This window comes from Bos javanicus, chromosome 1 (assembly GCF_032452875.1).
Source record: "Bos javanicus breed banteng chromosome 1, ARS-OSU_banteng_1.0, whole genome shotgun sequence".
In the NCBI taxonomy this organism is placed as follows: domain Eukaryota; kingdom Metazoa; phylum Chordata; class Mammalia; order Artiodactyla; family Bovidae; genus Bos; species Bos javanicus.
In genome coordinates this window covers 96,939,482-96,965,440 of record NC_083868.1, presented here as the reverse complement: position 1 = coordinate 96,965,440, position 25,959 = coordinate 96,939,482, and the positions used below count along the sequence as shown (strand labels likewise).

Genomic DNA, 25,959 nt, shown 5'->3' with positions numbered 1-25,959 from the left:
TCCTTGGAAGTTTGCTCCTTGTTCGGTGCACTTGAAGAATGCTTTACCTGCAAGTTCCTCACACAGGAGGCATGAGGCATCAAGAGATGGGGCCACATGCCCTGTGTACCGTGGGCAGATAGGCTACTTCCTGGCCAGATTAGGCGACTGGAAGTGTCAGTGTCTTGATGTAGTTAAAAATCTGGTCATTGTGGTCAAACAGTCCTGGGTTCAAATCCTGACCGCCCCCCCGCCCCCCCAGCAACTGGGGGATTCGGGGCAAGTTTTTGCTTTTTTACCTCTCTGAGTTTTCATCTAGTACACTGTTCTGTTAAATAGAGTTATTGTGATGACTAATGGGATACCATATACCTGGGATACACAGATGGTCAATAAATGGTGGTAGTCATTGCTACTATTACTAGGTTCTGCTCAGAGGGTCTTATCCTCTCTTTGATTGTAACTTTTAACTTTTTTCAACTTCAGAGGGGCAGTTGTCAGGGCTCAATGTGAGGGCAAGCCTAAGATGCCCCTGGGATGGGTCCTTCCTTCCAGAGGCCACCCATGTAGCATTTTGGCACCCACCATCTTTACGAAGGAGCCGACAGTGTCAAATAAAAGGGGAGGGGCAGTTGGGGGAACAAACCAGTTTGTGGCTAGATTGAGGGACCCAGAGTCAAACTGAGGGGCTGTTTTAGGATCTAAATTATTTTCACTCAAACTCTTTGCCAAGATATATGACAAGTTCCATGGTCCATGTGACAGGGAAGATGGGTGACAGTCTCCCTGGACAGGCATGGAAGAGTAAAATAAATGCCACGAGCATAGCCCTTACCTGAAGAGGAGCCCATCGCCGGCCATGGCATAGATGACCCTCGGCATTGGGAAGAGGGAGCCCAGCAAGCTGACCGTCAGTCCTGCAACCGACCCAATGGCCACGAGGAACTTTGCCGCATAGAACCCACGAGCCACAAACATCTCCATGAGTGGGGACTCCGTGTCAATGGTGTCATATGGCACCATCAGAGTTAGGATCATGCTCACCTGTTAAAACAAGATGAAACGTGGTTGGAGGTAGAGGGATCAGTCTGATGCATGGGTGGGTGTCCCATAGCAGAGGAAAGAGACCTGGTCCTGCATGGGAGCCTGCATCTGCCACTTCCTGGTGTGTGCTTTACTTTAGACAAGTCATCTGGCCTCTGGAGCTCTTGGTCTCAGGATTTCCTCTGAAAATCTCTCTCTGGTCCTTTCATATCTGAGGAATAAGTCTGCTGGTATTTCAGCTCCTGAAAGTGGAGCTACCTGGATAGTTCAATGAAGAGCAGGTATTATCTGATGGCAGGACCTGTAGCCAGAGGCCCTGGAGCCAGGGCACTGTGCCCTCATGGACAAGACTCATTTCTTTTGTACTTAAGACCACTATGGCTTTGCTTAACCAGGACCTGTTTCTCCTCACATGTCATAGATCTACCAAGACATCCCTCCCCTATAATTGGCCCCAGGCAATGGAGACGCCAGTCATAAGGCCAGGAGACCCCTGGGCTGTGAAGGCCAATCCTGGCATCATTGAGGGAGTTCAGAGCCTGAAAAGGAGAGAGTGGTTCATTTCTAGATCACTTTTTCGCCTTATGTCTCAGGAGCCAAGATCCCCCAGTGAAACAAAGTGGCCACAGGGGAGGCTGGCAAGATGTGTGACCACAGCCCAGCAGTGTGGCTCTTCTCCTGGCGGTAGAGTGCGCCTGGTGACCAACACAAGACCAAACAACTCTTGAGGCGTGGTTAGGGCCCACACATTCTAAAAGGGAATCTGTCCCAGTAACATCATCACTTGCAACATCCTCTTTGGGGATGTGGTGGGGTAGACTGGAGGAGAGTGGGGTGGATTCTTATAGCAATTCTCGGTGGGTCTCCTGCCCATGTTCGATTAGGGCAATATGTGGTAGACTTACTCTGTAGCCTATAAAGCACTATCCTAAGGAAGGAACTGTGATTAACTTTATTGTGTGTGCTGCAAGGGTTGACTCCTGGAGGAGGGGAAGGTATGAGGTGGTACAGGAGGGGGAATACACAGCAGAGTGTCTCTGTTGCTCCCCCTGCTGCCCCTCCCCCCACACTGTTCCTGAACATTCTGTCTACAGGGATAATCAGGGCTGGGTAAGGTAAGTTGCATGCATGTTGCATAAGCTCTGTGCTCAGTTGTGTCTGACTCTTTGTGACCCCATGGACTGTAGCCCTTCAGGCTCCTCTGTCTGTGGGATTTTCCCTGCAAGAATACTGGAGTGGGTTGACATGCCCTTTTCCAGGGAATCTTCTGCATCCAGGGATCCAACCCATGTCTCCTGTATTGGCAGGTGGGTTCTTTACCACTAACACCGCCTGAGAAGCCATGTGCATAGGGGAAATGATAATTGACTATCCATGAAGAGAAACGTTTTGGTGGGCAAACCATATCCAGTGCTGCTCCCATGTTTTCCTTTAGCTTCCAGGACGATCCTGTTTTCTCCTTCCCCACTCTAGGGGAGCCTTGCTTCTTTGCTGCTGGGAAGCTCCCAGAAGACAGAAGAGCATTGAGGAGGGTGCACAGAGGCCTACAATGCCTCTGCTTGCTCGCACACCCACCCGTTACTGCCAGCCTATGATCTGAACTCCTTGGACGGCAGCCCACTCCCTGCATGCTCCCCCCACCACCCCCACTCCCCGGCACCGGATGCCGGGATGCCGAGAGCCTATGCATGGGGCGGAGCAGGGATGTGAGCCACGGCCCAAGTGAGGGCCTGGGGCTTCTCCTGTGTCCAGCTTGGAACCCTGATTTTCTCCCTGTCATCAGTGGGTGGGGTGAGCTTGAGCCCGTGTTAAAAGAGGGAGCAACATGAACATCTGCGTACAAACACCATGAATGCACAAGTGAAGGATTACTTCCTGACAGAAGGAAACCCAGTCTCAGAGCCACGTTTAAGGTCAAATATGAAAAGTCCATGTGGAAGGTGCCATAATAAGCCTTTGTTACTTACAGATACATATGCTGTCAGGCAGATGACTAGGGAGGCGGTGATAGCATAAGGGATGGATGTGTTGGGATTCTTGGCTTCCTCTCCAGTGGTGGCGATGATGTCAAAGCCAATGAAAGCATAGAAACATGTGGCTGCTCCTTGCAGCACCTATAGAGATGAAAACATTTGAAATATTTAGAGTGTCAGTGGATCACCAGCGCCTGACACGTGGGCCCCTTAATTGCCCGATGGTCAGCAGATTACTGACTATGGGGTCGCTCAGAGTCGGACACGACTGAAGTGACTAAGCAGCAGCAGAGAGGGTAACATGGTGGAACTTGTGCTAAAGGCTTGAGTTCTGACTTCTACTAGCTGTGTGACACTGGGAAATTTCTTCATGTATAAGATGAAGATAAGAAGAATTATGCCCAAATAAAAATTAGGTTCATTCAACACATTGAAATCATTTTTGGAAGTAAGTGGGCTTATAAGTAAATCAGTAAGTTGGCTGCCCCTATGTCTTGGGGGAACTCATTAATTTCTTTGTTCTTTATTTTCATTTAGTGGTTCTCAACCATAACCAGGGGCTGTGTGATAACCGCTAGGAAATGTTTGGAAATGTGGGGAGGTACTTGTGACTGACACAGAGACATGGAGTGTGCACTTCTGGCATTTAGTAGGGGTCTCAGATGCAGTTGCACAAATTCTCCTGCTCAAATCACTGCTAGTGATCCTGGTAGATCATTTTCAGGGTATCTTCCAGATGTTAAATGATATAAAGGATTTATAGATTTTTCAGGTAGACTCTTGTCTTCCATGGAAAGAAAGGGAGAACTGATTTTGGGGGTTTGAGCAGCCTAGTTGGGCTACATGGCTGGGGAAGGGATGAAGAGTGAGGCAGAGTGAAGCTGGGGAGGTGGTATCCAGTGACATCTGCTGGATGTCTGTCTGATAGGAGCCTATGTGATTCCAAAGATGGTTGTAATTTGATGGGTCAAGATGTCAGTGAAAATCCTCCATTGAGGAGCATGTAACTTTCTTCCAAAGAATTTTTCAAAGTTTAAATTCTGTTTTCCCAGCTTAGCATTCTCATTACCAGCTGAAAGTAAGAAATGTTTGGGGATATCCTTTCAGGGGAAGATGAAAGAGATTTTTCTGGATTTTCTGTGTATGGGGTGAAGGCATTTGACACCATGCAAAATGGCAACCCACTCGAGTGTTCTTGCCTGGAGAATCCCAGGGACGGGGGAGCCTGGTGGGCTGCTGTCTATGGGGTCGCACAGAGTCGGACACGACTGAAGCGACTTAGCAGCAGCAGCAGCAGCAAACTCTAGCTAGGAGTCCAGGAGTGTGGCTCATTGTAGACTGGGCCAGTTTTTCCTTTTTGTCCATATTTGGTTTATAAAGGATGAAATTCTAAAAATGTGCCAAGCAGATACCTGTCCCTAAATTTTCACTCTTACCTTTCTGACTGACTTCTCAATAAGTAAAAGGCATAATACAAAGAACTAGAACCTACAAAGTACATCACAAAATGGAAGATCGTCTCAAACTTTCAAAAGCAACATTTGCTCATCTGTAAAAGGAGTTAGTCTCTTCTCTAGTCTCTCCCATTCGGGCTCTAATGCTTCAGTTCTCTAATTGGGGGCTCTTATTCTGGGGTCCATGCAATTCAGGAGAGTCTGAGAATTTTGATGAGAAAAATAAATCTTTATTTTCCTTACCCTTCTATTGAATGTTATCATTTCTTTTGATTATGAGCATAGATGACTAACAGTATTGTGATATTTGTCACCAGTCAGATATTTTCCCAATCATATTAGTTGTTGCAGAGATCTTGAAATACCATTTGTGCTCATTGCTACTTCCAATTTATGTTAGTTGTTAGACAGATATTAATATTTAAAACACTAGTAAAGAAGCCCACGGTTATATCACAATTTAAAAATATTTTTGTAACTGTATTTCAATTTACAGTTGACTCTTGAACAATGTGGGGGTTAGGGATGCTGACCCCAGCACAGTTGAAAATTCGAGTATACTTATCTTGGCCCTCTGTGTCCGTGGTTCCTTGTGTACTTGATTCCTCCATATCTGTGGTTCCATGTCCACAGATTCAGCCAACCACTCACTGATGTAGTACCATAGTATTTACTTTTGAAAAAAAAATGTAACAGCCTGATTCAGACTGCTGCTGTTCATAGGTTAACTGTAATTGGTTTCTTTCGAACTTCTATGTAATTAGGTTATTCATTTATAAACACAGTTTATATACAATATAAATACAATCCCAAAGGAGTTCATCTGCTTCACCAGACTGCCAAGGAGTCTACTACACACACAAAAGTCTAAGAACTCCTGATCTATTCTAGTAGAAAGAACTTCCATACAAGCAGTTGTCACCAGGGGGCTACTATCTGGGAGAGGAGATAACTCCCACTTTCACTCCAGCAGAGTCCTGCATTTCAGGGTGTGGAAAGTGTCTTGCCTCCAGACAAGGAGATAAAAGAGATCTCACCTCATGGTACACGGAGGTTCACAGGTTTGGAAAGGTACTTGTTTTCACTTGTCTAAAAAATGTTTCTGGTGTTCAAGGATGGATGGATGCTGGAATTTCAGGCTCACCAAGCTGCCCCAATCCAGGAAGGCCTTGCTTTAAGACAGCTTCCAGAAAAACAGGTCCTGCTTTCTCTTCCTTTAACATCTTTCTTTCCATACATACACACACACACACACACACACACACCCCTCTTATAAATCATACAGTGACATTTTATGACAATCAGTCTGATGATGCAATCAATTCCAATTAGGATGTCCCAGGGCTACAGTGCCATACCACTTGGAGTGATCAGTGCTGGATGGTCTTAGATACTGGAAGAGCTCCCTGCTGAGGACAGGAGGGTGGGAAGGTCCTAAGTAAGAATTCAGGGCCAAGCTACCCTGGAAAAAGTTAAAAGAGACATGTGTACCCCAGTGTTCATTGCAGCACTGTTTACAATAGCTAGGACATGGAAGCAACCTAGATGTCCATTGGCAGATGAATGGATAAGAAAGCTATTGTGTTCATATACACAATAGAATATTACTCAGCTATTAAAAAGAATGCATTTGAATCAGTCCTAATGAGGTGGATGAAACTGGAACCTATTATACAGAGTGAAGTAAGTTAGAAAGAAAAACACCAATACAGTATAATAACGCATACATGTGGAATTTAGAAAGATGGTAACGATGACCCTATATGCAAGACAGCAAAAGAGACACAGATGTAAAGAACAGACTTTTGGACTCTGTGGGAGAAGACGAGGGTGGGATGATTTGAGAGATTAGCATTGAAACATGTATATTACCATATGTGAAATAGATCACCAGCCAGGTTTGATGCATGAGACAGGGTGCTCAGGGCTGGTGCACTGGGACAACCCTGAGGGATGGGATGGGGAGGGAGGTGGGAGAGGGGTTCAGGATGGGGGACACACATACACCCATGGTCGATTCATGTGATATATGGCAAAACCGCTACAATATTGTAAAGTAATTAGCCTCCAATTAAAATAAATAAATTTACCAAAAAATAAAATAAAATAAAATAAGGTGAGAGGTCTAAACCATGCCGTAAGATTAACTGAGGACACAGGGAGGCCCAACTGAAAGAGAAGTCTCAGTGGGAGATGCCTCCAAGACACAGGTATCTTGGAGCAACACCTTCCAATTTTGAAGTATGACTCATAGTTGTTGGAGGAGAGGTGCACTGTAGGCTCCAGGGGGAATCTCAGAGCTGTGTGTATGGGTGGATAGGACTTTGTTAGGAGTGCAAATTCTATAGCCTGTCAGACCTTGATTGGTTCTGCCAAGAACTAGCTTGGTGACATAGAAAAAGTTCCTAACCCCATGGGGCTTCATTTTCTTTATCACTTAAATGGAAATAAAAATAGTATTTAGCTCATTGGATTGTTACAAGGATTAAATGAGATAGTCCACCACGGTTGTAGAATATATGCTCAGTTACTCAGTCATGTCTGACTCTCTGTGTGGCCTCATGGAGTGTAGCCTGCCAGGCTCCTCTGTCCATGAGATTCTACAGGCAAGAATGCTGGAGTGGGTTGCCATTTCCTTCTCCAGGGTATCTTCCCAACCCAGGGATCAAACCCGAGTCTTTTGTATTTCCTGCTTTGGCAGGAGGATTCTTTACCACTAGCACCACCTGGGTAGGTGCTTAATAAATACTGCTTTTATCAGTAATATTTTTATTACTATTGTAAGTTTTTCTAGAACAGATGAAACCAAGGACACAAACAAATTCCTCCTCTTCTTCCTCCTTATTTTTCTTTTAGAACTTGATGCCTATTTTATTAACTGCTCCCATGAACCAGGAACTGTGCTTAGTGATATGGATACAGTCATGTGCAAAAAGTACTCTGAGCATGACCTCCTGGGGTTAGGACCCTAGAGGACACTGCAAGACCAGAAATGCTACCTTGATTGTGGTGACAAATTGATCAAGATTAGCAAATACCTACATTATTACAAAGCAGAGACATCATTTTACCAACAAGGGTCCATATAGTCAAAGCTATGGTTTTTCCAGTAGTCATGTATGTATGTGAGAGTTGGACTATAAAGAAAGCTGAGTGCTGAAGAATTGATGCTTTTCAACTGTGGTGTTGGAGATGACTCTTGAGAGTCCCTTGGACAGCAAGGAGATACAACCAGTCCATCCTAAAGAAAAGCAGTCCTGAATATTCACTGGAAGGACGGATGCTAAAGCTGAAGCTCCAATAATTTGTTCACCTGATGTGAAAAACTGACTCATTGGAAAAGACCCTAATGCTGGGAAAGATTGAAGGCAGGAGAAGAAGGGGATGAACAGAGGATGAAATGGTTGGATGGCATCACCAACTTGATGGACATGAGTTTGAGCAAGCTCCAGGAGTTGGTATGAACAGGGAAGCCTGGTGTGCTGCAGTCCATGGGGTCACTGAGTTGGACACAACTGAGCAACTGAACTGAACATTATTTGTAAAACACAGATGCTATTTCCCAAATGAGTGAAAGCACGAATGGCAATTACTGATAATGATTAGATACCAGAAAATTAACTATGGGAACTAGGTTAGTTGGGAAGAGAGAGAATAAGTTTGCAAAGAGAATGTCTGTTAGCCCCAATTTGCACATAGATGCAAATTGCAAATGCATGTTAGCCCCAATTTGTAGAACTAGAAAGCAGTTATGATTGAAGAAAGACTAAACAGATCAAAAGTAGACCATCTGGAGGTTCTACTGTGATGGGAAGGCCATGAAATTTAATTCAAATGGTTCAAATGGAATGATTTCGATGAAGGGACTCTAGGGGTCAAGGCTGAGAGGAAGTGAGGAAGAAGTACCCTGGCCTGTTCTCTTCTCCCCTTCTGATCTCCTGATTGATATCTCCCATTGGCTAACCCTAACAGGAAGCCACCAGCAGGGGGTCTTCTGGAGCACAGACCAGAGCAGGAGGAGTAGAGAGGTGATCTGAGGGAGTGTGGGCAAATGGAAGAAAAGCAGCACACCTGCCAGGATGGAACAGACTCTGGCCTAGAAGATAGAGATTAAATAAACAGATTATTTAAGAAAAGATAATACCTTAACAAATTGGGTCACCTTTTTACATGAGTTAATTTCATTGAGTTTTTGTGTGTGTGTGTGTGTGTGTGTGTCCTTCAAGCAAATAATCCCTGGTTGGTAAATACAATAAAGCCATGAAATGAAACCGCATGGGTGTGTCTCTACCCCCAAACCGCTAAATCCGCTCTCTACTTCACTCTACCCAGATTTCAGATCGAGCCTCTGGTATTCATAATTAGGATACACTTCCATGCTTGAAAGAATGTGTTTAGTACCCAGGGGTGAGCATCTGTGAATTAAATTAGTGGGTGAAGCGTGTGTGTGTGTGTGTGTGTGTGTGTGTGTATACATGTTTCTGCCTTCATCAGTACTTATCCTAACTTTGCTTTAATGTCTTACATAAATAAAAACCAGTATTGACTTTTCACTTTGATGACATCACTGGAAATTATTTTCCAAGGTCAACCTAGTAAAGCTGCTCAGCCAGACGATGCAGGTCAGTCTTTCCCTCTACAGAGCTTTGTGGGGCAGCAGTACCTGCCTCAGTTGCTGGAGGACTGTTGCTTAATTCGTTGACAAAAGAATGTCATTGCCAGCCTGCCACTCAACTTCAGGGATCCCTAAAAGCTGGGATCCCTGTGCCTTGCTGATATTTGAGAGGCATTAGGATGAGGCGGCTCTCCACATTCTACCTTAGATATGCCCACGAGATAATTAGGCACCTTTGTGTAATTCACTCTCAAGGTAACAAGACAAAACGCCAACTTCAGCAGCATTTCCTACCACTCTCTTGCTCCAGACCTGTTAGCGGCCTGTCCACAGCGACAGTGGAATGTGCTAATAGGTTCCAGCAAGTGGATTCAAATGTGGAGACATGGAAAACAGCTTTTCCTCTTTTTGGAGACTGTCAGCATTCCCCACAAATACTTGCTCTGAACCATTTTCCTGGGAGCTATTTGTGCTGATAGAATGTTTTATTTGGTCAAAGAGAAACCATAAGATAGCATCAAGAACAAATAACATACAGTGAATACGCATCCAACAATGTTCAGGGGCTGAGGAATTGCAGATGGAAGTGGGGTTCAGCTGAGGGCCAGCAGTTACTTGATATAGGGAAAAAATGTTTGTTGTTCTTAAGCTCTTCAAGACCAAAGAAGCATTTGACCCAGAACCCGTAAGTGAGTAAACCATTCGTTATGCTATTTTCTTTGGAAGGAAGTGTTTGGAACAGGAAAGACTAGGCTTCTGACGGGTCCGTGGCCAGAGGATGGATTGCTCATTAACCCTTTAGAAGTCCTTGAGAGTTGTGTTTTAAGTCACGTAACAGTATCCGTATAAACCATTCCCTCCACAATGGTGTCCTCCATCCCGTCTTACCTATCGGGACTGAAGAAGAAAGTGGGTTGGTACTCTGAACTTGTCAGTCCCCTTGTCAGAGGTGGGCTTCCCTTGTGGCTCAGATGGTAAAGAATCTGCCTGCTGTGCAGGAGACTCAGGTTCAATCCCTGGGTTGGGAAGATCCCCTGGAGAAGGAAATAGCAACCCATTCCAGTAAACTTGCCTGGAAAATTCCATGGACAGAGGACCCTGGCCAGGCTACAGTCCATGGAGTTGCAAAGAGTTGGATATGCCTGAGTGACAAACAAATTTCATCAGATTTTTTTTTTTTGGTCGGAGTTGGGGGTCAGATTTTCCCTAAGGAGTGAGGAAGTTCATGCAGTTGGCAAGTAGGCAACTTGATTTTGCTGACAGTTGTTAGAGAACAGAGTAGGGAGTGTGTTTATTCACTTGGTGGATGATATGCTCATGAGAAAGTGTGAGATCTCAAAAAATACCATGTATATTCAGAGTGGCCTTGCTGGACTGGAAAAGTGACCTAAAACCAAAGTCAAGAAAGAACAGGTCCAGGCAGAGGGCTGGGGAGGAGATGTGCGATGCAGAAATCCGAGGCCAGGCAGAGAGGATGAGTCAGCACCATCTTCATGCTGGGCTGTCCTTTGTGCTCAGATGATGTTTTTAGGGACAGCCACTAGGACACAGATTTGAATTTCCTGCAGGGAAAGAGGACTCACAGGGAAAAATCCAAAATCCCAGCCAGGTTTATATGGTACCAACGACCAGCCTACTCCAGGTAGTAGGTTTGGGTTGGAGTGAGGTCAGTGGCCAAAGGTGCAAAAAAAAGACAGTTGGTCCCATGCGTGAGGTCCTGGGACCCGTGGAGTAAATAAGGACTTTGACTCCTCCAGGACCGGAGTTGAATTTCATTCTATTATGGTCTAAACCTGTGATCTTAACTTTTCTTGTGCTCAGTTGCTCAGTCAGGTCTGACTCTTTGTGACCCCACAGACTGTAGCCTGCCAGGTTCCTCTGTCCATTGGATTCTCCAGACAAGAATACTGGAGTGGGTTACATGCCCCTCTCCAGGGGATCTTCCTGACCCAGGGATCGAACTCGTGTCTCCTATGTCTCCTGCCTTGGCAGGAGGGTTCTTTACCACTAGCACCACCTGGGAAACCCAGACTTAACTATCCTCCCATCTTAATGCTCCTCCCAGCTCCAAGACTCCAAGTCTTTGTGAAGCTTAAAGGCAGTGTTGCTGCTAAGTCGCTTCAGTCGTGTCCGACTCTGTGCGACCCCATAGACAGCAGCCTACCAGGCTCTCCGCCCATGGGATTTTCCAGGCAAGAGTACTGGAGTGGGGTGCCATTGTCTTCCCCGAAAGGAAGTGTTAAGAAGACTCAGAAGGCAGGGGTCATCATACACAAGGTACTCGAGATAGTGGAGGGGGCTTTGGAGCCATACACCTGAGCGGGGATTTCAGTCCTGGCACTGACTAGCTAAGTGACTTCCGGCAAGTTACCAGCTTCTCCGAGCCTTGAGTTCTCCATCTGTAAGTTGCGGATAGCGGCACCTACTTCAAAGTTTTGTTGTAAGAGTGAGATAATATCCATAGAGCATGTGCCCACCCAGAAGGTAGTGGGTAAATTCTAGCTCCTTCCTCCATCATGATCATTGTTGCTAATTATACAATGTGGACTTAAAAATGTCTAAGGTTTTATTATCTTTTTGGAAACATTTGGTGCAATTAGTTTAACCACCTGATAGATGAGAAAACTGGAAAGCAGAGAAGTTAATTGTTGGCCAAAGCCTTACAGTAAGTCCCTGACCCAGTAATTTCTTACATTGTTAAGAAAAGGGTGAGAACATTTTCATGTGCTCTGATGAAAATGCAGTGGAGTTCTGGGAAAACATTCTTTCTTTGTCACGATTATCATTTGTTGTTTTCTTATATGATAGGAAGGGAACAATTTGTATCATAAGAAAACATAGACTTGGGGATCCAGAATGGGGTCAACAGTGTTTCTTTGTCTCTTCTTCTGGTTTTAACCAGTTTGAGGATTTATTCACCTCAAGGAGGAGGGATGAACTCTGTGATTCTGCAGAATTCTTACTGATAAGCAGAAGACTAGAAACGTTGGTTTAAACTGTTTCTTGCTTATTTCTCTTCACTGAACAGCATGGCATGGTTTAGAATACACAGAAGTTATTTTGAGTGTTCTCCAAGAGCAATTTCTGGTCCCTGGAAAGCCAGTGTAAGCAAAGACTGCAAAAGCAAATCTGGTGGAATCCTGGCTGTCTGTCACTGATGCTGGGTGGGCTTGTCTTCTGGCCTCAGTTTCTTTATCTGTTAAGTGAGGGGGTGGGACCAGGGGGCCTCTAAGATCCCTTCTAGCTCGAACTTCTCTGATTTCTGTTCTACAGTTTGAGAAAAAGAAGAATGGGCGAGCGAATTTTACCAGTAAATCCGTAAAGGTGGCATTTTTAGTCATATGGAGGAAGAATTCAGGTGTGACTTAGAACTAGCACTTGTCAGTATAAAGAATTTGCTGCTTGGACCTTTCCACCTTTCTTTAGCATAAACCACACCATCAGATCACCGGGATGAGATCTGAAGATTTTGGTCCAGCCCACTCTTTTGTCAATCCCCAGACCACACCAGTGGGCTTCTCAGCTCTCGGACCCCAACAGGACTCTCCACCTTGGATCAAACATTGAGTTTAGATTTGAGAACTGTTCCTTTCTTAGTTCCATACTGAAGCAATGCTCACCCCTTCCTTGCCTGCTCACTGTTTGGGCCTCTTTTACTGCTTGTCTATTTACCAGCTGTCTGAACTGAGCAGTCCTATAGAGAGATTCTATAGGGCTGAGCTGTTCATGTGCAGGCTTTGGAATCAGACAGTCCTGTCTTTGGCTCCTAACTTGGGCACTTATGCTATGTGCTCAGTAGCAAGTCATTTGACTCCTCTGAGTATTGAGTTTTTTCATCTGTAAGACTAGAATGTAAATATCCTCCTTGCAAGGTTATTGAATGAATGTTAGTCTCTTAGTCATGTGACTCTTTGTGACCCCATGGACTGTTGCCAGGCTCCTCTGTCCCTGGAATTCTCCAGGAAAGAATACTGGAGTGGGTAACCATTTCCTTCTCCAGGGAATCTTCCCGACCCAGGGATAGAATCCCAGTCTCCTGAATTGCAGGAAGATTAAATGAGATATTATATGCAGAATTAGGCATAATTGCAAGTGATCAAAACTTCAAATCTATTATCATTTTCCATATAACATAGGAGCTCAAGAAATGTTTGTGAAACAGCTAAATAAAAAAGAACCATTTCTTCAGAACATTCTGATGAAATTTGGATAAAAGGTGATGAAGAGAGTGCCATGAAGGTTATGGGACAAGCAGCATTTCCTTTAACTCATGTCTCAAACAGGTCATAGGGTAGTAGGCAGAGCGTGCAGCAGGTACACCCACAGGGATTTAGGAATGAACTTACCCCTGACCAGCCATAGGGCAAGAATTGGCCCTCAGCCCAGTATTTCCCATTGATGAAGAAGAAGCCTGCAATCATGATGAACACCCACACGGCCAGGTTCAGCACATTGAGTACATTGTTGAAGCCCACAGAATTCTTCACCCCCAGCGCGACGATGATGGTGACGATGATTGCGATCACCAAAGCCAGAAGGTCTGGGTATGATTGTTCTCCTTTCCCTAGAGGGATAAGATGTGAATTAATAATATTGTCCAGGCCCACCCAGTGCATCTGCACTCAGCTTAGAGAAGGGTGGTCAGTGTGTCGTGGAAGGAGAAGGGACTGTGTGTGTGTGGTCCACAGGTGTCTAGTTGCAAATGGGAAGGTTTTGGTATATAGGTGAGATGACCTGATATCCCGGACCAAAAATTGGGATTCATAATATGACAACTACAGCAGTTCCTCTGGAGCCATAGCATGGAACATCCGAAGTCAGGACTATCCAAGGACATTCAAATGTATACACGGATCTACCATGTTATTTGAACGATTTTATCTTCATTGTCGTTTACTTTATAGCCCATAAATATTCCATTTCATTCCAGCAATCTCTTTATTAGGAAAATTTAAAATGTGTGTCTTTGACGATTACTGGAAGAAGGGTGTACTTTCCACTTGTGTGATTGCAAAGAAGATGGCTGGGGAACTCTCTCGCCTGTTTGGTCTTGTCTGTTGGCCAGTGGACTCCTGCCCTCTATAGAGGGAAAGTGGCACTGCTTCAGCAGGCAGGCTCCTGGATTTCAGCTCAACTCTGACCTGTAACCAGCTGTGTGGTCGTGGGCAAATGTCTCCTTTCTCTGAACCTCATCTGTAAAGTGAAAAACTGGGGCTACCTGATTTTGGAGGACCCTTTCGGGCCTAAAATTTATGAAATCAGTATCCTGAGAAGATGTTTTCTTCATATTTTTAAATTTTCTCATGGTATCTAGGTGCTCAGCATTTTGGTCAGCTCTTCTGAGACAGGGGCACCAATGACTTGTATGCAGCCACTGAGTTAGTCCCTGGATGTTTTGGGGCAAGACTTCCAAAGTCTCCTCCACTACAGTTTAGCTTCCCTTGATTGTGAAGGGATAGTCAGATGACAGAATGGAAGGTGGGGCTCAGAAGCTGAAATCTCAAGGTATTTGTTACATGAGCTTCTGGTTATTTAGTATTCACTCATTTTGTTATACCCATTCATTTTGTTTCTTTTAAATATATTCCCTTATTTAAAAATTAATGCATGCTGCTTTAGGAAAAATTTTTAAAAATCTTCTAAAGAATCCATCAGAGAAGTTCCTCATAGTTTTCTATTTCTTTTTCCAAATTACTCATATTTTTATATAGTTATTAACATGATACATATACAGTTTGTGTCCTTTGTCATACAGAATTACATTAAAAACATTCCATGCTCTTACAACAGACTTCCTGGTCATCCTTTTAATTGCTAGCTATGTTATACACTGCCAGAGTTTACTTAATCAGTTGCTCCAATGTAGAATCCTTAAACAGTTTCTAATTGTTTTGTTATTATAAACAAGGCTGTGATGAACATTTTTTCATATAAAACTTTTATGGAAATTAGAACAGTTTCCTTAGGACAGATTCATTCACCCATTACTTGGCAAAAAAAAGACATATTAAGGCCCTTGGAACTTTTTGCCAAATTGCATCCTGAAAGAGGAGCCCCTTTATTTGGCTTAGTGAGTTTGCATGTTGGAGTTAGAGGCTGTGGCAGTCTCACCCAGGCCGTTGAGGGTTCCCACGCTGTCCACCATCCAGCGGCTGATGGTGTGGTTGGCCAGCGAGTCAAACATGCTGCTCAGAGCGCTGGCGCCGGCCGCGGTGCCAATCAAGTACTCCAGGATCAGGTTCCAGCCAATGAAAAATGCCACAAACTCCCCGACAGTGACGTAGCTATAGGTGTAGGCTGACCCTGTGGTCTTGGGGACGCGGACTCCAAACTCTGCATAGCAGACACCTGCACGGGACACACACATGAAAGGTGAATTTCAGGAGATGAGCTACCCTTTTGGTGGCTAACCATCTGGGATAGATAATCCTGGACATCTCTGGGGTCTTAGAACAAGTACGCAAAGTTTTATGTAAATGAATCAATTCAAAGCCAGTTCTGATGTCTTCCAACTTTACTTCTGTAAAAAGTCTAAACCCGAATGCCAGACCAAATTCTAAGGAACGATTAGAAACTGATCTTATTAGAAAAACTCCCATTTATTGTATGTGTCTCTGTTGTTGTTCCTTAAGTGTCAGATATCCTGAGTGAACTTGGGTCTAATTCATTATGACTATACAATTGATGTCACCAAGGTTAGATTATGTTAGCATTCTTCTCTTTTCATTTTTATTTGTTACAAAATGTGTTCCTCATTTAAGGGTGATAGCTGGAGCAATCTTTGAAAATCCTGTACTATATGGGATGGGGGGTTAATTAACAATGCAAATATAAATAAATGACTAGTTATTAACTAGGAAATTTGCACATGCAAAAGATAATCTAATGAACACCTTTAGAGTATCTCCTATGTGCTTGGCAAGATACCAAATGCTGGGAATAGAAAAAAGACAAATGAGGCAGGGCCTTGCCTTCAAGTGGAACTATGCCAGGAAATCCCCACACTTTGTAGGCTGTAGGAGCTCAGTAATGCAGAAACGTATAGGAACACAGAGAGCAGAGATGAGACGTGTGCATCAGCTGGTTTTGAGGTATATGGAGGAATTAATTGGACTCAGAAGATGGACTATGAGGCAAAGGCATGGTGGGGAGAGACTGTATGAAGTTTTGGGTGGAAGGGGATGTGCATTGGGGGACTGGGAGGAGATGAGGCTGGAGAGGCAGGCAGAAGTCACATGTTTTCCAAAGTGGGTCTGGTGGGACACTTCTACCAGAGTCATCTATTACACTTGATCTTAGCCAGAAGGCCAAGAAGTGATCAGAGTCATCTATTGAGTTGTGATTTCAGGAGATGGGGACCAGGAATATGCATTTTAATAAGCTTGCCACTTATATTTGAGAAACACTGGTGTATAGCTCATTTTTTGTTTTATAGCATTAGAAATTAAATTAGAAAGGGGCTGGGAGTATATAAAACTTCTGGAAGTTGGGAGAATATTCTACATTGTACTAAAAACTCTAGATTTGGGGCCAGTGGGTGGGGTACTGAGTGGGAGGACAGAGCAACAGCTTGGAGGAGACACACCAGGATGGGAGATAGAGGTAGAGGGGAACGCAAAGTAAACATTACTGTCCGTGCCAATTTTGTTCAGGGCCAGCCCTGCGGTTCTCATCACAAATCAGGGAAATATCGTTCATTCTTTTGTGACTGAAGAGAGCAAGTTTCTTCTCCTTTGGAAGAGAGTAAAAATCAATGCATGGATGCAAAAGCAGAGATGTCAGAAACAGTGACACAATGCGTGACTACAAGTGAGGCGGCCTCTCTTCCTTCCCCTCGGGCGTCAGTGTCGCCTCCATATGGAAGGAGCCCTGGACAGCTGGGTTGCCGTCTTGTCTCAACTCTGCCTCGAACCTGTGCACCGCTTTATGTGTTTCTTTCCTTGTAAGGTTGGAGAAGGAAATGGCAATCCACTCCAGTATTCTTGCCTGGAAAATCCCATGGACGGCAGAGCCTGGTGGGCTGCAGTCCATGGGGTCGCTGAGAGTCGGACACGACTGAGCGACTTCACTTTCACTTTCCTTGTAAGGTAAAGGAATTAGGCCGGGATGCTCTCTTTAGGATCTTCCTACTCTTTCAACCTGGGATTCTATTGTTATAAGGAATTCTGCTACAAAATATATTAAGCATCGTTTCCTTTCACATTAGTTACTCAAGGCCAGCAAAGCTGTTTGTCCGTACCTTGAATGGCCTAAGCTGTTATTATTTTGAGTTTCGGTGTCAGCCCCCTTCCCTCCACTTTGTAAAATAGTTTTCCATCTCCTTGGAGGTCAGACTATCAGTCATTTCTTCTTGTCACTGTTGTGGGGCTTACCTGGAGCGGTCTGACCTCCTCCTGTTCTAAATTGCTGCTTCTAACACCTGATGTTTAAATTGTTGGAGTGAGTCTAAAATTAAGAGGAAGTGGTCTCAGAAGGAAAGCCTGAGGAACTCTAGGAGGAAAGTGTACAGTGTGAGGGCCTGATGATATTTCCTTGGTTGCTGGGGGAACTGGTATGAATTATGTATTCTCATCTCCTGAAGGGAATTGAGTTTGCATGTTGAGTAGGTGTCTCTTTAAGTGCAGTGTAAGGATTTGGGAGGTAAATGATTTATTCCTATACTCTGTGAGCTTCTTTTCTTCATCCTTCTTCACCACCTAATAATGTACAAGGCTTATAAGTAGGATTTTTTCCAAGTGGCACTTTTGAAATGGACGTCAGTTTGATTGCAGATTTAACTTGGAGAGCCAATATTGTGCAGTTTGACCAATCAAACATTTTCTCCTTAATATTTGATCTGCCAAATTAAGTTAGAAAACACTCAAGTCACTGGCCAAGGGTGATTAGCAAAGAGTCAAGTCAAGTCTTCCTTAGGTCTTGTGAAGGGACCTGCCCGTCCCTTGCTCTCTTGGGTCAGAGGAATGGGCCCTGTGCTGTGCGCAGTGTAGGAGCATATAGAATCTTACTTATTTCCCCCAAACATGCTTGGATCTTGATGACTGGGGTTTGGGGAGAACAGTGGGAAAATCAATTAGCCACTAATCACGTGGGATAGTTTCTGCTCGCGGAAATCATCCTTTGGGACACACTCTCATTTTGAACATGTTGTAAAGGATTTTATTTTTGAAACCTTCTGATTTATTTGCATGCAGGAATCCAAGCTTTTAGTGGGTGCTAGAGGGCTTCACTGGTGGCTCAGTGGTAAAGAACCCACCTACCAATGCAAGAGATGTGGATTCTATCCCTGGGTCAGGAAGATTCCCCTGGAGGAGGGCATGGAAACCCACTCTAGTATTCTTGCCTGGAGAATTCCATGGACAGAGGAGCCTGGTGGGCTATAGTCCATAGGGTCGCAGAGTCAGACATGACTGAGCACACATTGTATATAGAGTGTATCTAGGGCAACTCAGTGATGAGGAGTGAATGATTTCAACTCCAGTATCCTGGGAAAAAAACTGGAAAATGTTGTCAATCATTCTACTACCTCCACACCCCCGCCCCAACTATCTCATGTGTAAGAGACACATTCAAGGATGTCTTTTTAATTTCAATAAGAAATAAAAACCATGAAAAAGGATGCCATTTCTTAAAAAAATTTTTTATCCTAGATTAGGTGGTCACTGAGTATTCAAAGGCAAGTTACTTATCTCATGTGGGTAAAACTAGAGGGCCAGTTAGAGGAGCTTCATGCTCCCTTCTAGTACTTTCGTTCTTTGGTTTAAACCTAGAATCAACTCTTAATCATTTGTGTTAATGGGGGAAGCCCTGTAGGAAATACTGCAAGCCAGTACTCTTGCAAGTTTGTACTGCGTCCTAGGGGGAGTTTTGGTATGCTATGAGGGTGTCTATGGTGCACACGATTATTGTGGGCCCTTGTGGCATTAAATGGGCAAAAGCCTGGGCTGTTAGACATTTTGTAGTGTGTGGGACCATCCCACAGGATGATGCATTGTTCTCTTACTTGATTCCAAAGGTCTCAGTGGACATTCATGTAAGACACAACGTGTTTGTAATTTCTGAGCTTAAATCTATCTTCATTGCACAAAGCATTTTTTTTTGCATGGTCTTACATACTCTGAATTATTCAGGGATGTAACAATTGGGTAAATTAAGGGCCAGTTGTAATTTGTTTGGTTTGAAATTTACCAGGAGCTGGTTGTCATTTGGGAAAGCCACATCAGCAGCAGCTCAAGACTCATGGTCTTTGAGCGCCAGACGGCACATGTATGTGAGCGTGCGTTTGTAGCAGCTGCATTCACAGTGGTTATGCCCCAGCATCCGTATGCTGAAATATTATTTTTATGAGAAATTGCTTTTCTTTCCTTTGTCTTCCATACAGAGGTGATTTTTTTTTAAGTTAGTGCGTAGGAAGGTAACATTATCTCTAGTTTGCATTGCAGAATAGTAGAAAAAGAATTGCAGAATATTTATCACCTAAAATTGATTTGGTGAACCAAGATGCAGACTCACTATTCTAAATGAGAGATAAGTTTATAAATAATCTCTACTCAGTTTAGCAACTCATTTCAAAAATTTATTGCCCCAGAGTTACCCTCCTAATCATATTTGCCTTATGCTGTTATCAAAGTGACTTTGCATTCCTCGGCTATTCATCAAGTGGCTGGAGAGGGAGAGGCATATTGATTCCGAAAGTATAACCGTGTAGCTGGAGAAAATCAACATGGAGTACAGTGTCAGGGTGCAGATGGCCATCGAGTGAGTGTGTGCTGCAGACATGCTGGAAGTGTTCCCTTTAGAGCTGTTCAGAGAGGCAAGTCCTTGAGCAATACAGTGGCTTCATTTCAGTGGGACTAAAGAGAAGAGGAGTGATTTATTCCTCACACCCTGCAACTCTGATACCCTTTTTGGTTATCTGCCTTTTAAGTATATTGTAAACATTCGTTGTTGTCATTTAGTTTCTTAGTTGTATCTGACTCTTGGCGACCGCATGGACTGTAGCCCTCTAGGCTCCTCTGTCTATGGGATTTTCCAGGCAAGAATACTGGAGTGGGTTGCCATTTCCTTCTCCAGGAGAACTTCCTGACCCAGGGATAGAACCTGTGTCTCCTGCATTGCAGGCAGATTCTTTACCACTACGCCTCCTGGGAAGCCCCTCCTCCTGTTCTTATTTTGTAGTATCCCTAGTGTTCTGATTTATTTCTATATCTAGAACTATTTTTGGTTAAATTGACTAACTACCAGCCTGAAACCCAGGGAAAATTAGGACTTACACATTGAAAAGAGGCTTGGGACAAGATACCAGAAGCTTTCATTTTTGAAACATTCACTGTCAATCCTTTTGTGTATACTTCAAGTCATATGTGATTTGAGGTTCAGAAAAATTTGGTTCCTTTCAATGTGAATTTCTTTTGAGCTCTTGCCTGGAAAATCCCATGGACGGAGGAGCCTGGTAGCTGCAGTCCATGGGGTCATGAAGAGTCAGACATGACTGAGTGACTTCACTTTCACTTTTTACTTTCATGCATTGGAGAAGGAAATGGCAACCCACTCCAGTGTTCTTGCCTGGAGAATCCCAGGGACGGGGGAGCCTAATGGGCTGCCGTCTATGGGGTTGCACAGAGTCGGACACGACTGAAGCGACTTAGCAGCAGACTTAGCAGCATGACATATATAGGTGTAACAGACCAACCTTCAATTAGATGCTCCCAGGGAGTCTACAAACAATATTGAACTTTTAAACTTGTGCCGAAGACAGCACTACCAAGACAATCACTACATGTTCCTCCCCATATAGTGTCATCCTGTCACTTAAAACCTGTACTGGTTCTCTAGTTCCAGGAGGCATAGAGCCAGGAGGCAAAGATTCTCCACCCTAGGAGGGTGTAAAGGAGAGAGATCCAACTGACAGTAGGTAAAAGAGAACACGTTCTCCACTCAAGAAATATGTTTCCCTCTTCCTTCCACCAAAGAGAGCCATCAGACAAATACGTCCTTTTTAAAAGTGTACTTGCTCCTAGAAAGATTAAATCTAGTGATTATTTACACTTAAATGCCAATTACTCTACTCAGATAAACAGAGGTTTTCCCATTACTGTGTAGTTAAACTTATTGACTAATTCACTAACCTACTTATCAGTGAACTTACTAATTTCCTGAATAACTTCAGACTTCCTAATTTCCTTCCTTTAGTGCCTACTAAATCAGGCACTGTGGTGATATCATATCAGAGACTTAAATGGTAAGGCAGCTCTCCTGACCTTGAAGTGTCTATATTCTAGTCAGGAAAGGGTTTAATAAACAGATGATTCCACACAGCTGGTGTTTAATGCTGTAGAGTATATATGAGGTGCTCTAGGAGCTCAGTGGGGGGAGTGTGGTTCTTGGGGAGCATGGTTCTTTGGTGGCTGGGGAAGTGGAGACAAAGTGAGGAGGCTTTTGAACTGCATCTTGAAGGGTGAACTGGGCTTTCTCAGGCAGAAGAAAATGGGAAAGGATGGTCTCAGGCGGATGAAAGGGCACAGCTGGAATGATCTATGGGCAACTCTGGGGACTGAGGGTGATGAGTCTGCAGAGGGGGACTGGGACCAAGTGTTGAGGGAAAGAACCTGGTTATTAGGTTGGGGGAATCTAGCAGAAAAGGGCTGTACCGTTATCTACTATAGTTGTAAAGTTTTGTCTTAGTTGTAAAACCCACTCTGCACACAAAGTCTTATTTGAGAGCCTAATTCATAAATAAGTGAAAGCAGGGTGGCTCTGTCTGAGGAGGGAGTGGGAGGCCTGCTCAGGACCTCCCTCATCCCATGCCTCCCCAAAGCCTGTGAGTATACTCTGTGGACCCACAGGCTGTAATGAACATGGCATGGGGAGGGGTATTGGCTTCTCATCGGGGTGGTTTTCTTACTTGACAGACGATGCAGCTGAACCCCAGACATGAAGCTGAGTATTCAGTTAATGACAGAGCTGGGATCCAAACGGAAGTTCCCAGATACCCAGTTCTAGGCACTTTCCAATTCATTCTTTCATCATCTGAAATATTTATACGGCACCATCTTGATGCATCTATGTGAGATTTTAGGAACTTAAAGGTGAATAGGAAGAATATAGTTCTTCTTTTTGTGGGTCTGACAGTCTAGTGGAGAATACAGACCAGAAAAACAACAAGTTTAAGAAAACAAGAAAGGAGATATTAGTTGCAGGGGCTGGGGGAACACATGGGCTGATTTAAAGAGATGCAACATTGAGTTCTGAAGTGAGGTCTTCAGAGAGCCAGAAGATCTACCCATAGGGAAAGAGGGTGTCAGGAGATATGAGAAGGAGTGGAGAGAAGTGTTCATGGAAACAGTTAACCAGCCCTGCAGTTTCACTCAGGTCTCTGGGATTGGTCCCGGCCTGCGTGTTGATCAGAGCTTCTGTCTGGGGTAACTGGCCATAGGTTGCAGATACCCAGCCTGGTTGGTTGTTTTGAACATGTTTTATCTGTCACCAGTCCTCCTGAGTGCCACTTATCCTCTGTCTTCCAGACTCAGGGAGGAATCAGTTGTTGGGTGACACCATAGCAACTCACCACTTAAACCCAAACATGTCTTTAAGGACATCCTCACCAAAGATGGCATTTTGCTGAGATAATTGTTATCCATTTCCTTCCCATTTTCTTAGTCTTCTTAAAACGTCTCTGTTCCATTTATAAATTCACAGCAAGGCTATAGATGTTGTATATACAGTGAGTCCCCTACATATGAACCTTCAGGTTGCAAACTTTCAAAGATGTAAACATGCATTCACATGTCCAATCACATAAGTTAGTGCCTGTGTCCAGCGTACATTGTCACATGTGTAAACCCTCTACGAGTGGTTGTGCTTTTGTGTACTTTACTGTACATTACTGTGTAGAGTACAGTATCTATATTTCAAGCCCAGGATGTCTAGAAGCAGCATAAAAGCAGCAGTGATGTAGCTGGTTCTACTGTACTTTTCAAGGTACTGAACTGTAAGATTAAAAATGTTTTCTTTATTTTTTGTGTTTGTTTTTTATGTATTATTTGTGTGAAAAGTATTATAAACTTATTACAGTACAGGACTGTATAGCCGAATGTGTTAGGTACCTAGGCTAACTCTGTTGGATTTTCGAATGAATTGGACTTGCAGGCTCTTGGAATGGAACTTACTCGTATGTAGGGGACTTCCTGTTTTACTGTGGATGCTAGTACTGCTTACATGTGGCTTTGGAGTGGGGTGTAAGGAGAAATCACAGGACCCTAGAGAGAAATAATGTGTGAATTCTCTGGGAAACATTTGTTTTCTCAGCAGCACTGAATTCCAGGAGGTGGTACTGAAGTATCCCCATCATTTGGTCCCTTGAGAAGCATATTGTTGGGATCTAAGAAACATCTATTCAGCCCCCTGTCAAGTGTGGTGAACCCCTACGACCCTGCCCCAACGTCCTGTTCCTATGCTCTTCGTCAGCCAAGAAACTATGGGGTTTCTTTTTCAGGGGGTAATCCATCAGGCACTCTCTCCTTCTCACCTCAGCTGTCTCTTCTACCTGAGTAACCTTGGTTACTTCATCACTTGTCAGTGAAGCTTGGGCCAATTTTTACAAATGTGTCTGGAAGAAAAATAATTTGTCTTGGAACTCCTGTTTCTTTGTGTCTGAGAAGAGACTTATAACTTTTATGCCAAAGTGGGCCTCAGGTGGACAATAAGAGCTTGTGTTTAGGGGATGGGTAGCACCTTCAATCAGAGGGGTGCGACACTATTACTTACGGAAACTGACAGGACTCCAATTACAGTTGGGAGGAAACAGAACTGGAAAGTTCCCAGCCCACAGCACCAGCATATCAACATACAGACAGGAAGGAAAGAAGCTGACCTCAAGGTCAGAGAAGTGACCCCCAAAATAGGTCAAGGAAGTTTAATAATTTACTGATTAAGTGTGATCAGACTGTTTACTCTCTTGCCTTGATCTCCCCTTTGAAAATATTTTAAAGGTTATTAGAGGTATAGTTTTCATAATATGATGAATTCCAGTAATATTATTCCATAATATGATGAATTTTACAGTCTAGTCATTCTGTTGTTAATATCTTCATTAGTGTACATTGGTTAATTTTTAGTACATTATCAAGGTATGAGGTTGGTAATAATAATAATGATCATGTGGCTGCTTTCAACTAAAGAATCCACAGGGTTAGTTGTTTCTGAGTCTGTCTTCTGGTCCAGATTGATCCCTCTTCATTGCTAAGGTGGCAGGTGGTCTCAAACTGCCTTTTTCTGCTCCTAACAATTTCATGTTGGTGACCTTGGGTAAACATCAAAGGCAGCCTCAGAGGGCAAAAGATGTTACAAAAGGGTAAGACATGTTTGGGGGCATCTACCTCTGTTAGGCCCATTGTATGCAGTTACCCATCAGGTATGCAGTACCCATACAGGTGAGCTGTGAGGTAATGCTAGAGTCTCCATCAACGGCCCCTCTTTGCTTTAGGAGAAGCTGTGTGGTATCATAGGAGTCACACAGCCTCTGGAGGGAGACAGAGAGTACTTATGACAGTTAAATAAGATAACGCACACAGATCACGTTGCCTAGTGTCTAGCACACTATAAGTGCTTGATAAATGGCAACTAGAAGTTTTGCTAACTGTGGCCTTGAATAAGTCACCCAATTCACTGAGCCTTAGTTTCTCCATCTGGAAATTGGCAATGGTGATGCCTACCAGGCAAGCTGTCATGGGTCTTGGCATTTAGCAGGCACCCCTCCAGTGGCATCTATGGCTGTAATTATAGTTGAGGAAAAGGAATCTGAGAACTTTACTTAGAAGTAGCTTCTGGAGTGTTTATGTGGGAGCCTTGGCCTCGTAGGTGGAATAAAAGAGATTAGAAGCGAGTATTGTTGGCTGATAGTGTTAGAGAGTCAGCATTGGCAGAGGTATCAGAAGTAATGTAGCATTCAGATCAAGCCCTGTGTGTGCTTGGTTCACTTCTAAATCTGAACCTGGAAAAATTTCTTTCTGGTTCCTAATCTTTAGTATAGTAATAACTGTTCTGTTCCACAAATTCAGTTAGAAATTGTGAGGATGAAAAGAGAGTTCCCATTTTCTTGTTCAGCCTTTCTTTATGTGGAGAAGGCAATGGCAACCCACTCCAGTACTCTTGCCTGGAAAATCCCATGGATGGAGGAGCCTGGTGGGCTGCAGTCCATGGGGTCGCGCTGCCCCTCATCCAGATGACTGATGACTGGACCAAAATGGCTTTGTGCAGAAAGGCAAGGAGAGCAGGCATGGAAGTAACAGCTTATTGAAGATTTTCCAGCTCATTTCTCTCCAAAATTGGGCAATCCCCCTATTCCTGAAGCATAGGAATGTGGCACCGACAGAGAAGACTTCTAACAAGTGAGGGGACCAGACCACCACCCCCTTGTCCTGAGAATTTAATGGGCAGGATTAAAAGTGAGTGCTAAGAGAACACACTTGAGCACTTGTGTGGCCTCCTCAGCCCACCTGATGAGCAGGTAGGACCAGGTTCTGCTGGGACAGGCTGTGTTCTCGGCAGATGCCTGGGTGGGTGAGTCTTTCGCGGGCCTGGGTCTGCTCTCAGTGGAGGATATTCCTGGAGAAACCCCCTGAAGAGACAGGCACCATCTTGACTTTTTTCCAAAGTGGCCACATGCAGGGAGGGCAGAGCAGAGCCAGAGAGAGGCTCAAGATTTGGGAGGCGGTTAGAGAGAACTTTCTGGGTGTGGGGACCTGGTGGCAGCTCCTGCTTCTCTAATTGTCCTCCCTCCCAGGATATGAACGCCTAACACTTTCAACCTCCCTTCCTTTCCAGCCCTGTTTCTGCTCTCTAGCCCACAAACTCTAGAAGAGTTTGGTCTTCCATAGGGCATAAGTCTGAAGTTTGT

At 44.1% G+C, this 25,959-nt stretch overlaps 1 protein-coding gene across 1 annotated transcript in view; it reads right to left on the bottom strand.

Moving 5' to 3' along the window:
- SLC7A14 (solute carrier family 7 member 14) overlaps positions 1-25,959 on the bottom strand; it is a 115,856-nt gene that overhangs the window by 21,699 nt on the left and 68,198 nt on the right. The window contains exons 3-6 of the mRNA XM_061416113.1: positions 15,177-15,413; positions 13,412-13,629; positions 2,991-3,137; positions 815-1,023 (exon numbers count right to left, since the gene is read on the bottom strand). Of these exons, the coding sequence (XP_061272097.1) occupies positions 815-1,023; positions 2,991-3,137; positions 13,412-13,629; positions 15,177-15,413 (811 nt within the window). The remainder of the gene's footprint in view (positions 1-814; positions 1,024-2,990; positions 3,138-13,411; positions 13,630-15,176; positions 15,414-25,959) is intronic.